Below are 16,777 nucleotides of genomic sequence, written 5' to 3'. Positions count from 1 at the left end.
CAAGTGATTGGTTATGTTTAAGATGGAGGTTGGTAACTTCTTGGTTAATCAGGATGTCAAAAATAACGAGGCAATGGCAAATGAATGAAATTGAGAGCGATAGTAAATCAACTGACAGAATGGTGGAGCAGATTTGATGGCCAAATTCTGCTCTTGTATCTTCTGTACTTATGATTGTGTTTTTGGTCTGCTGTCGACAATGTCAGATTCAAGTGTTGATTCTGTTGTCATGTCACTGGTGATTTTAACAATTTACAAGGCTAGTTTCAGCATTTATTTATCTTTGATGTTTTCTACATTCTACTTTCTGCCTAATTATAATATGTCATAACCTTGCATCTGTATAGAAACATAAAACACAAAACACTGTTTACTTCTGAACTTACACTAGATAGTTGTCAGGGAACTGAATTGGGTGTGAAGTACAATTTGGGTATGAAAGTAGAGAGCATATTTGCATGTGTTCTAATTAATAAATTTTAAGCTAACATGTTCAAGCCTGTAAGTGAGTAATATGAAGGCAAATAAAATCCACAATTCTTTCATATTTTCCTTGAACAATGTTATACATCGCCACTCTTTGGATCTCCTGGCCTATGTATGATATAGGGGCAGTACGGTAGCATCGTGGTTAGTACAACGTTTTACAGTATAGGCGACTCGGTGTGGCCGGAAAGGCCTATCCCACACTGTTTCTCAATAAAAGACCTAAGCTGTTGTCTTGAAAGTGTTTGTGTTTTCATTTGGAATAGTCTTATTAAACAATAATATTGCTGCTGTTGTCATTTCTACCAAGAATTTTGCTTATTTTAACTTGCAGGTTGTCAAAGCATATGATCGTGTGGAACAGGAGTGGGTAGCAATAAAAATCATAAAGAACAAGAAGGCATTCCTAAATCAGGCACAGATTGAGGTCCGGCTGCTTGAGCTGATGAACAAACACGACACTGAGATGAAATACTATATAGGTAACAAAAGACTTATTTGAACCTTACAGGCAATCGTTTACAAATATTTGGGGGGGAAATCAACTGAATTTTATCTGATACCGATGAAAAATAATGTTACTAAAGTATTAAGCATTTGGAATGTTGTTTATTATAATACAATGTGAGGTATGAATATTAGGATATGGTTGGGCTGATACAGTATATACTGAAATGACTTTTAGCTCCAAGTGTCTCTTAGATCTGTGATTTCATTATGTACCAAAAATTGAGCCTTAATTTCACATTTGACTGTATCCTGTTTAATGTGGTGTTGTATGTCTTGGAAAAAATGTTCAGAAGCTTCTGATTTTTAAAGATAATCACCACTCTAGTGTGAAGTAAATTGAAGACCAGCATTTTTTTGAAATTTCCTACATGAATTTCATAGTAGTATTCTCTAGCTGAATTACAATACTATAAGGAAAACCAGAGATGAGCGTCATTTATATTTTCCAGTACTTTAGTTTCACAGCATGTGCTGGCTGTTCTTGGTAAAATAAATGCAGAAAATGTTAGACGTATTCAGCAGGTGAGCCATCATCTGAAAAGAGAAAGAGAAATATAGTGATCCAGAACAAACATCTTCCATTAAAACTAGGAATGTGTGGAAAACTAGTCAAGTTGCAAAGAGTCTGAAAGAGGAATGTATAGGATATTGGATAAAGTCAATATTCCTGATAGGGTGGGATCAAAGACTTAAGTTTTTCTAGAACTGTCTGGTCAATTGATTAATGGGTTAGATTAGAGAGAAAACAAACAAATAAACAATGCTGTTAAATACGGGTCAGATATTTACTAGAACCTGAAGTCAAATGGAAGTTGCTGGAAATGCCTATCACTTCAGGCATTGTCTGTGGAGCAATTTAAAAGAAAGTTAATGTAGCTGAATAACCCAACAATAGAACTGGTCAGTTCTGATAAAATTCGAGAAAGCAGATTACCTGAAACAATTGAATTCTATATTGAGACTTGAAGGGTGCCATTTTCCCAGATCAAAAAATAGTGTTGTTCTTCATTGAAAGAGTTTTGGGGGTCATAAATCAGAGTAGAAATGGGATTATAGAGGATTGAAATGACCAGCAGCTCAAGTGTGCGGTCAGCCCAGTGGATTGGATGGAAATGCTTTACAAAGTGTTCCTCCTATTTGCATTTGGTTTTGCAAGTGTGGAGAAGACAGTGTATGGGCACCAAATACAGTGCACTGGTTAGAAAGAGTGATAATGTTTATTTTCTTTTTCAGCAACATGTGTAATTAATGGTTCAGTCCACACAATGAATTTGTAACTTAAATTCTTCTCAAAGCTATGCTGATGTATACATTTTAAGGAATATTCTGAAATAATTTATTTCACAGTTGTAAATAAGAAGGTATTCTTACAATTTTACTAATAGAGAAACAAAATGGTAAAATTCCATCACTGTTGTCAAGTATAACATAATTGATGGATAATAGTAATTCTCTGCATCATCGTCTGAGTGGGGATATGACTAAATCAAAATATGGAGAAATAATGAATAAAAAAGTGGTGGAAGTATTAGGAAGGTTAGGCAGAATCTCTGAAATGGAGAAAAAAGTCATGCTTTACATTGATTAATTTCTGTCAGGAAATCTTTCAGTTGTGTATGTTAGCATTTGTGTGGCATCTACAGTTGTCATTGATTTACGTAATAGATTTGTTTTAGAAAAATTATATGACTGGTTAAATATTATTTATTCCCTTTACAGTTCATTTGAAGCGGCACTTTATGTTTCGAAATCACCTCTGCCTTGTCTTTGAGATGTTATCCTACAACCTGTATGATCTGCTTCGCAACACCAATTTCCGTGGCGTTTCCTTGAACCTCACGCGGAAATTTGCACAGCAGATGTGCACTGCTTTGCTCTTTCTTGCTACACCAGAGCTCAGCATTATCCATTGCGACTTAAAACCTGAAAACATCTTGCTGTGCAATCCCAAAAGGAGTGCTATCAAAATAGTGGACTTTGGAAGCTCTTGTCAGCTTGGTCAGAGGGTGTGTACCATTACATTAACATTTGTATAGGTTTTGCTGCTGCTTCAATGAGTTACGAATATGATGCCAATGCAGTTGACCTCTGCATGGCTTTGAAAAGTAAATCCTGACTTTATAGTAACTGTAGGAAATAGATTTGTTTAGAGTTGAAGATGGGTTTTGATAAGTTTTGAAAAAGGTATGCATAATGCCAGATGAAAGAACTTGCTTGATGTATTTGACCATCAGAAATGCAGAACTGGCAGATCTTCCAAGCAGTTGAGAGCATAGCTGGAGGGCAGTTGAAACAGCTGAGATTTTAGGGAACTCAGATGTATTACTGTAATTGGATAGAATCTGCTATGGAATACTGTTTTCAACCTTAACAGCTTTAAATTTTGCCTTTTACTCAATGCAAGCTTATATTCCGATACTGTTTTTTTATCTATTGGAAAATTAAAACTAATTAGCAAAGCATTTTGTAATACTGCGAGAGAATTCACTCATTTAGGTAATCTGTGAACCAGCATAAACATTGGTTAAAACCTAAAGTACTAGATGAAAAATTTATTAGATAAATGTTCTTTTATTTAGTATTTGGTGGTGATTATAAAATGACATAGCACAGAAACAGGCCCTTCAGCCACTAAGTTGGCATTGACCATCAAACGCCCATTTGCACTGATCCCATTTTATCCTTCCCACTTCCTCGTCAACCACTTGACTCTCAACTCTCATCCAGACTGTAGGGCCAATGCACAGTGGTTAATTAACCCCTTGATCCAGTTTATTTTTGGAATATGGGAGGATTTAAAAGAAGCCTACCAATTCATGGGGAATGTGCAAACTATGCATACCAGAGGTTGGGTTTGAACTTGGGTGTCTGGAACTGTGCCCCAAGCTCTGCTAAATTAGAACTTTGCCACCTTAAGTTTGTAACTTTTACAAAATCAAAACATTTTTCTTGCCAGTTTTCCTTAGTTTAACTTGGACATGTGAAAATTTATTCCAGTGACCCAGTAATGCAATACACAAGTTTGAGATTACAATGCAATTATTAAACATGAAGCTGCAGCTTTGATAGGATATTCTTAAATGCAAGACAAAAATAGATCACTATATGCTTAGTAGTTCTTGTATTAACTATGTTAATCTTTTGTAGATATACCAATACATTCAGAGTCGTTTTTACCGGTCACCAGAGGTACTGCTGGGAATGCCCTATGACCTAGCTATTGACATGTGGTCACTAGGTTGCATTCTGGTGGAGATGCACACCGGAGAGCCACTCTTCAGTGGTGCTAATGAGGTAGGCAAATAACTTTAAAAGAAGATTGTATCAAGTATCTGGAACACTCTCAACATTTGGCTTTGAGTCAAGCTTTAGTCTTTGAGTATGTGCAACCTCCAAAATGTGGTGTTTTTTTTTTCAAAGGTCATTTCATTAAACTGTAGAACTATTATTTTCTTAATGGTATATCTAAATTTGCACATGATGGCTGAGACATATGGTGATGAGAAATGTTGAAGTAATACCTAAAAGGCTAAAAATAAGTTTAGTGAGTAGGCAAAGATCTGGCAAATGGTATATAATGGGAAAGTGTCCATTTTAGTAAATAGCACATTATTTGAATGATTGGAGCTATGAGAATCAGAATCAGATTTAATATCACCACATATCCAGCATATGTCATGAAATTTGTTGTTTTGCGGCAGAAGTACATTGCAATACATAATAAAACTATATGATAAATATATATAAAAAATAAGTACTGTAAAAAGAGAGGTGAAATAATGCTGAGGAATTATCCACGGGTTCATCGTCCATTCAGAAATCTGATGGCGACGGGAAGAAGCTGTTTCCAAATCATTGAATGTGTGTCTTCAGGCTCCTGTACCACCACCTTGATGGTAGCAATGAGAAGAGGCATGTCCTAGGTGATAGTGGTTTTCAATGATGGACGTCGCCTTATTGAGGCATAGCATTTTGAAGGTCTCCTGGATGCTGTGGGGTGCTAGTACCCATGATGGAGCTGGCTAAGTTTACAACTTTCTGCATCTTTTTTCAATCCTGTGCATTGGCCCTCTATACCAGATGGTGATGCAACTAGTTAGAGTACTCTCCATGGTACTTCTGTGAAAGTTGAGAGTGTCTTTGGTAACATAGCAATTCTCCTCAAACTCCTGATAAAATTTAGCTTTGAGATGCAGAGGAATCTGGATGTGTGGTGTATGATTTTCAAAAGGCCAGTAAAAATGTACTGCAGATTATAGTAAAACTAACAAATTATTGACTGAGTAAAGCTATATAGACACCATATAAAATAGTGCTAGAAATATTCAGCAGGACAGGCACCATCTGAAGTCATCAGTCAAAGTTAAATTATTCTCCCACCAGCATTTTCTGTTTTGGATTTTCAGCTTCTGCAGTCTTTGCTTTTAGAATATAGATCATCAGTTCCTTTGATTAACTGTGATTTCACTTAAGCCTAAATTTAGAAATAGATGAGGCTTCACAGCTTAATTTCACACTAACACTGTGCACAAAATATTATGCCCTTTCTACTGAAGGTCATAAATTGGCTTTTGTTTACTCCCACAGTGAAGACACATTGACCTAATAAGTCCACAAAATATAAATGTAGCCTTTTTGTTTGAGGCCTGCTCAATTCTGATTTTTGACATTACCTTTTCTCTTCTCGTCTTCTGTTTAGGTGGATCAAATGAATAAAATTGTAGAAGTTCTAGGAATACCCCCATCTCACATCTTAGATCAGGCTCCCAAAGCTCGGAAATTTTTTGAGAAGTTATCCGATGCATCGTGGACAGTGAAGAAGACCAAAGATGGCAAGAGGGTGAATATCAAGAGTAACATTAAAAAAATTGGAAACACAGTAAGGACTTGAACTTATTTGAAATACAATTACTAGCTGCATGTGGCAACTTGGTGTATGTTGGGGTTTTTGTATCAAGCTTGCTTTAGATGGTTTAGTGTCTGTATTGTCAACTTCATTACCACTTTCAGCGACACTCAGAATTACTAAACCCAAGATCGTGTGGCTTGGTCTGAGTATAATTATTAGTATTTAGACTAAAAATATTTCCCTACTTTATCTTTTACTTTTATATTTTTAATAGTTTTATTCTTTGCACATATCATCTCAATTGTTAATGATGAAGGAATTTTTTTTAGCAGCCATAACCTCATATTTAAGTTAAAAATTAAACCACAAATAATAAATTACACTCTGAATAGAATGATGTGATTTTGTCTTTTTGTTTAAAATGTGTATTTCCATGGAAAGAGTTCAGAGATCTTTTTATGCTTCTTAGTAGATGAGTGATATTGCTAAGTACAGTGTTTTTTTAGCACTGGTAGACAGACATTCTCTATTTATGGGGGGGGGGAGTAATCTATGGATATGTCTAAATGAGCAATTAAAGGCAGGAGATTTCTAAATTAAGTAACTACTGCAGATTTTTGATCTTTGCAGCAATCAAAATCTTGTGTTGTGCCATCCCATCTCTCATGAATAGGAATACCTCTAACAATCCACTTAGAATTTTCAAGTGAAACAAATCTTAATACTGTTCAGAAGTGGTCTCAGTTTTGATGAATGTGATATTGAGGATTGTGGCCATAGCTGCAGCATGGAATACACATTTAACCAATTGTAATTCAGTTGTATTTTTACATTTGATTTATTATTGTAAAAATAAGCGCCATATAATTATATCTTAAATGAGTACTTCAAAAGAGATGAAGTTTGAAAGGAATTTCTATCACTATTGTTTCTTTTCCAAACAAGGGTAAAGTAAGTATTATTGATATTGTCTTCCATTTGGGGAAATCTAGTTGTCCCCTTGCTGGCAGCCAACTGAAAATTATACCACATTCTCTATAATCCAGGAAGCACCCACTTTTTCATGTCCATGATGTTAACAATGAACAGCTCATTATTTATCTTCTGTGGTGCCTTTGGAATCATAAAAATGAAAATCTGGTATTTTAGTATCATTGAATTCATTCTATTTTCCTTTGGCTACATGGGGAAAAATGTGTTTATCTTCCTAAGTGAAACCCCACAGCTTGTCTTTTATCACTTAAATCATGCTCTATTCTGATGAAAGCTCATTAACCTGAAATACTAACTCTTCACAAATGCTGTGCAGAGTATTTCCAGCACTTGGCCTTTATTGCAGACATCCAGCATTGACAATATTTTGCTGTAGTTATTTCCCTTTAAAAACTTTTATTGAAATGTTTATGTTTGTATACAGAATAAAAGCTAATCAAAGCACCACATCACAGACATTGAAAGTAGAAATTTATCCTCAATTGGATGAGATTTTTGAAGACCACAAAACAGAGGAGGAGAATTAGGCCATTCAGCTTATTGAATCTGCTCCACAGATTCATAATCATTACAAAGTACACTTCATAATGTTGTAACAAATATGTTAATTGCTTGAAGCATTTAACATATCAGAACTGGAAACATTGGAAATGTGTTTTAAGTTGCAGAAAGGGGGAGAAATGGGGAACAGGAAGTATCTGTAATAGGGTGCATGACAAAATCATCAAGGTAACAATTACTTTAATAAGCCAGTATTTGGAGATGGGGTGGGGGTGGGGAATCAGACAGCTGAAACATACAGGTACTGCTACATCCATGGAGAGAGAAGGGAATAAAAGGTTACCCTAAAATTAATAAAAAATTAACTGTAAGATGAGATGCTATTCCTTGGACCTTGCATTGGAAGCTACATAGGTTGCTGAAGGCATGTCATAGTGCGAGTATGATGGAGATTTAAACTTGAGAGACTGAACAGACGTATTTTACAAAGTGGTCACCAAAGCTGCTCTTGCATACCATTTCTACCAGAAAACCCAAATGTAGATTGGGTGACCACTTTTCAAAACACTTGTTAGTCTGGAAGACTAAGCTTTTAGCATCATGTGCACTGAATGCAATACACAAAGCTGGAAAATTTGTTTGGATCCTTGAATAGTGGCAAAGGAGAAGAGGTGAATGGAAGGATATTGTATGGGAAAGTACCCTGAAAAGTTGAGTAGTTTGTGGGGATGGTAGAGGACTCCAAAGATAGTGGTCTCTTTGCAATGCTGGGAGGGAGGGACGATTTTTGGTAGAATCGTGTTGAAAATTGTGGAAATAATGAATGACCATCCATTGTATGTGGAATGTGAGTACAAAAGGAAGCACTATTTTACTTATGGCTGTGAGTAGAGGGTTTGACAGCTGTGTCAAACCACCTACTCACGGGCTGAAATAATGGGACTTCCTGGACAGACCTGCCTATGGATCTTGGGAGGTGGGGAGAACTGAGATGGAGGCAATGGAAGAAACACCTAAGAAAGTAAGTTGTGTGACTTTCTGGGAGGTTGTGGCCTGATTCTTGTTTCATTTGCTATTTTATGCTTTTGTAAAATTTTCTGTCCATTTATTGCCTTTAAGATCTTGGTCCATATTCTGTTTACATGCATTTGCTTGTTTCAATTGAAGGTATAAACCCGGTCCAATTTATTGAGCTTACAATTTTAAACAAAAATACCAGAAAATGGTAACCTTTGCTTGTCACCTCTCTGCCAAAAGCATGATGCATCAGGAATCTGCCTCATGATTTGCATCCATAAGTTTTGTCGCTTGTTGCTGAAAGTTGTCGCATTGTCCATAATTAATTCAGATTGAATTGCTAATGTCTTACTGGGGCTGTTAAATTTCCATTTACCATAATTTTTAATCTCTGTGATAGATTCTCTGGTTCAGTACATTCTCAGTTACTGAAGTAGAGTTAATCACAATCAATTAATATTTCTTTTAGGAATATAAGCCACCTGGAACCCGAAAACTTCACAGTATTCTTGGAGTAGAGACTGGTGGTCCTGGTGGACGTCGAGCTGGGGAGTCTGGTCATACTGTAGCAGATTATCTGAAGTTTAAGGATCTGATTTTGAGGATGCTGGACTATGACCCTAAGACACGGATAGCCCCCTATTATGCACTGCAGCACAGCTTTTTCAAAAAGACAGCTGATGAAGGGACAAACACAAGTAATAGTGTTTCAACAAGTCCAGCTATGGAACAGTCGCAATCTACAGGCACCTCTTCTAGCACATCCTCAAGTTCAGGTACACCCATACAGAATGTATTATAGATTGTACATTGTTGCTATGTTCCCTTCACACCCTGTTATACTAATTGTATTGTGTCAATTGTTAACAGGTCAGTTTTTACTTCCTTAAGTAAGTGCTATAATTAAATATTTTGTTTAACTTCTGGAATTCCTCTGAGAGGATCAGATACAAAAGATAGATTGCTTGGTTTAGAAGAGCACTCCTATGACAATCCTACAGCAGGATATTTTAATTGGGCAATGCACTATGTTGATTAGCAATCAGATCACAATTCCTGGAATGATCTTAAATTACCATTTTAAAGCACATTCTGATAAATGTTGAATGTGTTTTATGGCATTAGAATCTGAGAGGGTAATTTTTAAATTTGTGTTCTTTGCCCAGTTTAAAAAAAAAGGAATCTGCTATTATCTGTTAATAGTGCGATTTTGCAAAGTTGTTTTACTGTTTACCTGGAACAATAAAAATATCATCATAGCACTTGGAGATAGGAAATACAGGTTTAATCTCCAGATCCCAGCAACATTATATTTGATGGTGTTGCCAGTTTAGATGACTGTACACATGTACATTGTTGTTGCCATTTCTTCATTCCCAGGAAATAGTAAAAAAATCTCATTCAACAAAGGAGAGTGAATGGTCACCCAGAAGTTTCAAAAGCATTCCTGAACACCTGATTTTCATGTCTGTTCAAGCAACTTATGATTTTGTTTACCATGTTCTTTTTTTCCCCAAAGTATTTTTTCTTGCCTTCGATTACATGGTTCCCTTGATTAAAGTGACCATTGTTATTTTGATGTGGATCACAGGGTATGTTTCAAAATTTGGCATGAATTACCTGTAAACATGTCAATGTATTTCTGTTCCATTAAGTTTAAGAAATTACTTTTTTTCATTAAATTTGAAAATCTTGTATTTTACCTTTAATTCCCAACTGGCATATCACACCCAGCTAGCTGATAAACAAAAAAAAACATTGAAATGAATGCATATTGATCAAGGTGTGCTATTTAGTTTGATGACATTCCTTTTTTTTTCAGGATTAAATATACAGAGCTAACTTTTCATTTTTGATCCGTTGTTTTTTGGGCATCAATTTTCTTATTAACAGAGAACATATATTCATGTCTGGATCTTGCTGATGCATTTGGGACTGCTGCCATTTAGCCATTTAAACAGCAGTATGTCTGAAACTGCGTTAGATTTTCAAAGTCCTAGATTTGCTGACAGATTGAAATGCTGAATTTGGTTTCCTTGGGCTAGACTCTGTAGGGATTGTCAAACTGGGGGCTATGAAGCAACAAGGAAGATGAGTTGGTATTTTAAATTAATTTAGTTTAATGGTTTTCATTATTCCTGTGTTTTAATTATATTATTAAATCATTTTAAAAAAATTATTTCTATCTTTGAAAACTTTAAAAATCTCATTCTGTGCTGAGGCTGTAGGTTGCTGACAGTTAAGGCTGTTTGGAGTGAATTGGGAACCTATGCATCATCAGAGAGTCAGTTACCATCCAGACTGTAGTTGTTAAAGCCTGCGATCCTTTGGTCCAACAACATAGCTCCCTGCTTTTGAGAATTCTGGTTAGGAGGCAGTAAAGCAAAATCTGGACTACTGAACCACATTATTTTGAGCAGCTTCACTTCTGTTTGCATTCTCTCAGGTTTTGTATATCGTTTTTGGAATGTGGAAAAATGCATTTGAGCCTATTCCAAAGCAATGGCACTTGTTGTAGAGATAATTTACACACTAGGTATCATTTTTGTCTTTAATGACATCTCATCACTTGTGTCATTGCTTTGCAAAGTACATTTTCCTATGTTTTTATGTAAGCACATGATGCTAAAACTATGCCTCTACCTATTGTTGTCTCTTGACCAGTACCACACCTTAGTAAGGTTTAGTTCTGCAACCATATTACTGGTATTTAATGATAAACTTGTGTTTTGATTAATGTTACAGTGTATTTAATGGTATGAATACAATTTCAGTCAGTTAACATGATACCAGTACCATTTTGATCACTTTTCATTGCTTCTACCTAAGCCCTTCCCACCACCACCTTCCCCAGATCACACACCACACAAGACATATATTGTATGATATGTTTTGTATGAAGCATATACTAATGCTCATCTTTAACAGGTGGTTCTTCTGGGACAAGTAATAGTGGAAGGGCAAGGTCAGACCCAACGCATCAGCACCGACATAGTGGTGGGCATTTCAGCGGAGCTGTCCAGGCCATGGACTGCGAGACACACAGCCCACAGGTGAGCTTTGTGCTTGAAAAATGTTTCCTTCACATCCCTGTGGCTGCAGATTTGAGTCCAGTGCGATCTGATGATCAGATCTGTCAGCTGCATATGTGATTTTGTTTGGGTAGTTCTATCAGTTGCTGATGAGAATTCTCCAGACAAGGAACATCATATCTCAGTTGAGAAATAGGACTGGCACCTTTATGATATAGTAAATGTGCTTCCCCTCATCTGGTTCATGGTGGCTTTGGTCAACATATTCATACAAAATCTAGCCATCATGCTCCTGACTTTGTAGAGGCAAGCCTTAAAGTGAGGCAGGTTGCCAGGTGATGGAATATCTTGAGGATGTTGTGTACCATTTTTTTAAAGAACTGGTTTATATTCCTCCAATTACATTGAACTTATTTTATTTTTCATTTATTCATGGATATGTAAATATTAGCTTGCCCATTCATACATAATTTACAATTTATTTTCTTGTGCTCTCCTAGACTGTTCTCTGATCCATCACTAAACAAAATACTGATTTGTTTTCACTATTTGTGATAAGCATTGCATGTATGTATTTTCAGCAGATAACACAAACTCTTTTCTTTGAAAGTTGATTTTGTCAATGCGTCTTTTGTTTCACACTTTACAGGTATATAGTATTAGCACTGAAAAGCCAATTCGTTGGAGTCTTCATTTGCTCATCCATTCTGTTATTTCCGTTCTATTGATGTTTTAACTGTAGAGAATCGCTTATTGTTCTAAAATAAAATCTGCCCTTTTTCAAAATGGGTTCAATTGTGATGTAATGAACTTTTTTTTCCACTGTGCATTCTCAAAATGTAGGTTCGGCAGCAGTATCCTGTGGCATTGGGATGGACGCCTGGTGATGCCACTTCGCAAGTCACGGTTGAAACTCATCCAGTTCAAGAAACAACGTTCCACATTGTCCCTCAGCAACAGAGTGCATTACATCACCACCACTCTAACAGCTCTCATCACCACCTCCACCACCACCACCACCATCACCATGGACAGACCATGAGTACCCGGAACAGGCCTCGAGCTTATAACTCCCCAACAAATGGCGCTGCTGCCCAGGACTCGATGGAAGTGGGACATAGCCACCACTCCATGACGTCCTTGTCTTCCTCAAATTCCTCTTCGTCCACTTCCTCTTCATCTGTTTCCGGCTCTCAAGCCTATCACAACCGACCTGTTGTTGCCAATACTTTGGACTTTGCTCAAAATGGCACTGTGGACGTTAATTTGAGTACATATGCTAATCCCCGTCAAGAGACGGGAGTGTCTGGCCCACAAGTGTACCAATTCTCAGCAACAGCAGGTCCTGCCCATTACATGACAGAAGGGCATTTGTCAACGCGGCAAGGAATGGATAGGGAGGAGTCTCCAATGGTAGGTGTTTGTGTTCAGCAGAGTCCTGTCGCGAGCTCATGACTACACTGATGGGGTTTGTTTTTGTGTGTCTTCAAGGTGGGGGTTTTAACAAAGAGCATTGAAATAAGTGCTGCTTTGGAACAAAGGAAACAGGATTGGTAGGTCAAGAGCGCAGAGCTGAATATATTTTTAAATTGAAAAGGAATTTGCTAATGGACTGTGGAGTCAAAGTGCTTAAGACTGGATTCATGCCCAGAAATCACCTTACACTTCATGTATGGGTCACCCAGAGCTGTAGCTTCTTCTTAAGCTACAGTTCTCTTACACAGCATCCCGCCTCCTGAGTTAGCACAACTTGGCATGGGTGAAGTAGCAGCATTAGTTTAAAAACCACCTGAGAAAACAGAAACGGAACTGCAGATTTTTTTTTAAACGAACAATTAACACTCTTCTGTCTTTTCTGACCTACTTTGTGTCAGATTTTTAAGAGTCCCTGGAATATCCTAACAAGGTCCTGAGATGTGCTGCAACAGAGGAGGGCTTGATAAATTGGAGCATGCTGCCATCAGAGCAGTACATGAACTGAAAGGACACTGTAAATGGAATTTCAAAAGCACATCTGGCATGCTGAGTGATGGTTAGTAAAACATCCTTGTTCTAATCATACAGAAGCTTTGAGTGGAGATTTCTTTGGGCCTTCATGGTTTAATCATTCAAAGGCTTTGAATAGTGATTGAACATTTATTTTGGTCCGGTCATAAAGGTGCAGTGAGTGGCAATCATCTGGTCATTCTTGGCCTATTGCTTACATTTTTTGAGTGGCAGTTGGATATCCTGGGCCTTTCGATTTTGGACATTGACTGAAAAATCGTTTTAAGAGGCTGGGCATCATTTAACATGCCATTGTGCAGAGGTCATTGAACTTTCAGATGGTCCTTAATTTTTAAAAAGCAAGCATGGGTAATTAATGAGGCCTTTGTTGGAGGAAACAATATGACCCTATTGCATCCTTTTCTCTCTTCTGGTACCCCATACCTCATCCCTGCACTGCCATTAGTTGCAGGAATTAAAGAGGTCATGTGCACCACAAAGATTACTTCCTCTGTTATATGGCACGAAAATAGCAATCTCAGTTTTCTGAAATATTAACTCCTTTCTTTCTCCTACCCAACCTGAATTTTGTTTCTAGCTTTTCCTTCAGCACGTGATTTCCCCACTATTACTTTGCGCAAAGACAACTCCTGTTCATTATGAACATTTTTAAAATGCAGAATTTTATGTGACTGCTCTCGCCTCACAATTATGCTGTGAATTTTACAAGAATTTATTTTCCTTTTTTTTTGATAATTTATTGTACCAAAGCTGTTTTTATAGCACATAGATGTCTGTAACCAATAATGTAGCAGTTCTGCACTTTTGACAAGGTATATTTAGATCATTTTTCTTTTTAAATGTTAATTATAATTATGGCTATACCTATTGCTTAACAAAACTGGAACTGATGTTAGCTTTATGCAGTCTTTTCATAGTCTAAATATGTTGTAGTTACATTTTACCCCAGAAGGGATTCCTTTGATATCTGAAGAATAGTTTCTCATTTTATGCAAGTCCAGTTGTTAGTTGTTTGTTTGACAGGCCTTGGGACCTCAAGTTTTCATTGATGCAGACCAGTTAATTAGATGAGGTATTGTGAGCGTATGTAGGTGGGAAGGACCAACAAATCACAATGCAGTTTTGTGCTAATATCCGTACATTTTAATGGACCACTCTGTATACTGTGCATGCTATATAACAGACCCAACGTTTAGATGGTATAATTTCACTTGAGCCAAAATAAGCCATTTTTTTTTTATTTTAAAGGGCACAAACTGGGCAGCAATTGCAGTATGTCACCCACAATTATATAATATCTGCAATCTCTTCATTAAACTTGAAGACAAAATGCCATTAAAAAGGATAGTTTAACTTTTTAAAAAATGTACATAAGCACTAATATAACACCTGCAGCCATATTTTACTGACAGTTTGATTAATGGCCTCTCCAACTGGTCCTAGAAAACTAATAATTTTCCTTTAGGTCTGTAATCGCAAATGGATATCTGTAGTTAATGGATCAATGGCCATTCTGTGATCCCCTGGATCAAGACTCTGAATGGGAAAAGCAGTTCTCTTTCAGACTGCAGTTACTGGCAGTCTAAATAATTTAAATCCATTTCCACTGTATGTGTAATAACTGACCCATGCCCAGGGATTGTTTTGAGGAATCCAGTGAAATATTTGGTGCCTTTGACTTTGGTGTCAACAGGCCACTGGGTGTAAATCTTCCCTTAGACTGGACAATTCTATAAGATATGATTTCACTCAAATCAACTGTCACGGTACAAATATAAACTAGGAATGTTCATCTATCTGATGTAGAACAGCTCTTATCCACTCACTGCTGTGATTGAAGACCTGTCTTTGAATATTGGGATTTGAGAGTGATTGAATATTGGATAAGAGCACTGTTGACTGTTGAATTCAACTTTTAGAGGGAATCTTGATTGCTAATGTTTACTGCTGGCTCATTGAGGTATATGAATCTCAGTTGCCACACGTCTGGAGGTCAAAACCTTGCAAATTTGAACACCAAGGCTACAGAAGTACAGTATACTGTGTTGTGATGCAGTGTATTGGATCTTAAAGCTAGGATCTTAGACACTAAATAGCAGTGATATTGACTCACACTTTACCCAAGTTAGGAGTATTTAATGCTGTATCATCAGCTGTCAACTAATAAATGCCAAATGCAAATAGCTGTGATCTGAGATCGGATTCAGACTCAGAACTAGTCAGATTTGTATCCAAATCATAACGGTTAACATCTGTATTAAAACCTGTCACAATATGCATACTTTTTTTTAACCCTTGCGTGCGTGTCTCATGCCTTGTGTTTGCGTGTCTCATTTGTGTCTTGGCACTGCCTTGTTCTAGACACTCATTTCAGAATGTGATCTTGCTCACGTTTCTCCTTTCTCTCCTGTCTTGCCTAAATTAACAGTCCAGTTTTGTTTGCTTGACTACACAGTTTGGTTACAGGACTTCTGACTGTGCATTGTATACATAAACAGCATGGAATAAGGTTAAGTACCTGTGTCCAGAGATTGTAAGACCTAGTCAAGACTTGCTGTGTATATTGTAATATGTTAAATGACAAAAGACAAGCCCTTTGTATTATAGTCATGCAGTCTAATGTATGATAAATTGAATAATTGGTCCTCATTCTTTCATTTTGTCTGTGTGGTTATTACTGAATTTCAAAACCTGAGTTTTGCATCTGATTCATGCCTTATCCTATTTCAAAAATCGTATAAGAATGTGTTAAAAATCCATTAGTCTTTGGGATGATTGTTTCACATAAGACCTGGAACAATATTATAACACTTCACTGGCATAAAATTCCTTGCTTTTACTCGAATTTTCTTCCAGTTGGCGTTTTCCTTGATTAAATGTCATTTGTCCTTATCTCTGGGTTATGGAATTAACTCAATAGTTTTTTTCCTCCACCTCCTGTTTGACAGAAATGATGGCAGTCAATGTAAAGAGGCCTGCTTTATTGTATTTCCTGTTACTCAACACAGAATCTAGTAAAAGAAATGGTTTTAACTTTTGGAGTGAAGATATGGGAATAGAGCAATTTGGAAATGTAATTTATTTTCTCTTAAATGGTGAAAATACTGAAGTTGATATGATAGTTGAAAAGTGATGTACCAGTGGAAAATATTGCACACGCTGTAATTACCCAGCAGTCTTCAACATAATGGAGCGAGAGAAGAAAGTTGCTGTTTCAAAAGGCTGACCTTGAACAATGAGAAGCTGTGACCTGTTTAATTTAGTACAGCATTTTTTAGTTTCTATTAAGCAAGTTGTTCATACCAATTTGAACAATTGGTATGAACAATATTTGCAAAGTGCTTTTAGGAATTCCTGCCGGAGATTTACTTGTTCTAAGGAT

The 16,777-nt window shown here is 36.7% G+C and overlaps 1 protein-coding gene across 5 annotated transcripts in view; it reads left to right on the top strand.

Moving 5' to 3' along the window:
* The window catches only part of LOC140727536 (dual specificity tyrosine-phosphorylation-regulated kinase 1A), a 144,558-nt gene extending 128,514 nt beyond the window's left edge, over nt 1–16,044 (top strand). For 3 of the 5 annotated variants that reach the window (XM_073044986.1, XM_073044990.1, XM_073044987.1), the window contains 7 exons: nt 821–968; nt 2,716–3,002; nt 4,144–4,290; nt 5,696–5,875; nt 8,826–9,132; nt 11,285–11,409; nt 12,232–16,044. In XM_073044986.1, coding sequence (XP_072901087.1) covers nt 821–968; nt 2,716–3,002; nt 4,144–4,290; nt 5,696–5,875; nt 8,826–9,132; nt 11,285–11,409; nt 12,232–12,843 — 1,806 coding nt within the window. In that variant the 3' untranslated portion in view covers nt 12,844–16,044. The remainder of the gene's footprint in view (nt 1–820; nt 969–2,715; nt 3,003–4,143; nt 4,291–5,695; nt 5,876–8,825; nt 9,133–11,284; nt 11,410–12,231) is intronic. The other 2 variants (XM_073044989.1, XM_073044991.1) reach the window with 2 other exon arrangements.
* Nucleotides 16,045–16,777: the final 733 nt, after the last annotated feature.

The sequence above is a fragment of the Hemitrygon akajei genome, chromosome 5 (genome assembly GCF_048418815.1).
Source record: "Hemitrygon akajei chromosome 5, sHemAka1.3, whole genome shotgun sequence".
Lineage (NCBI taxonomy): Eukaryota > Metazoa > Chordata > Chondrichthyes > Myliobatiformes > Dasyatidae > Hemitrygon > Hemitrygon akajei.
Note: the sequence above shows the minus strand (reverse complement) of the source record. Positions and strands in the feature narration are given on the sequence as shown.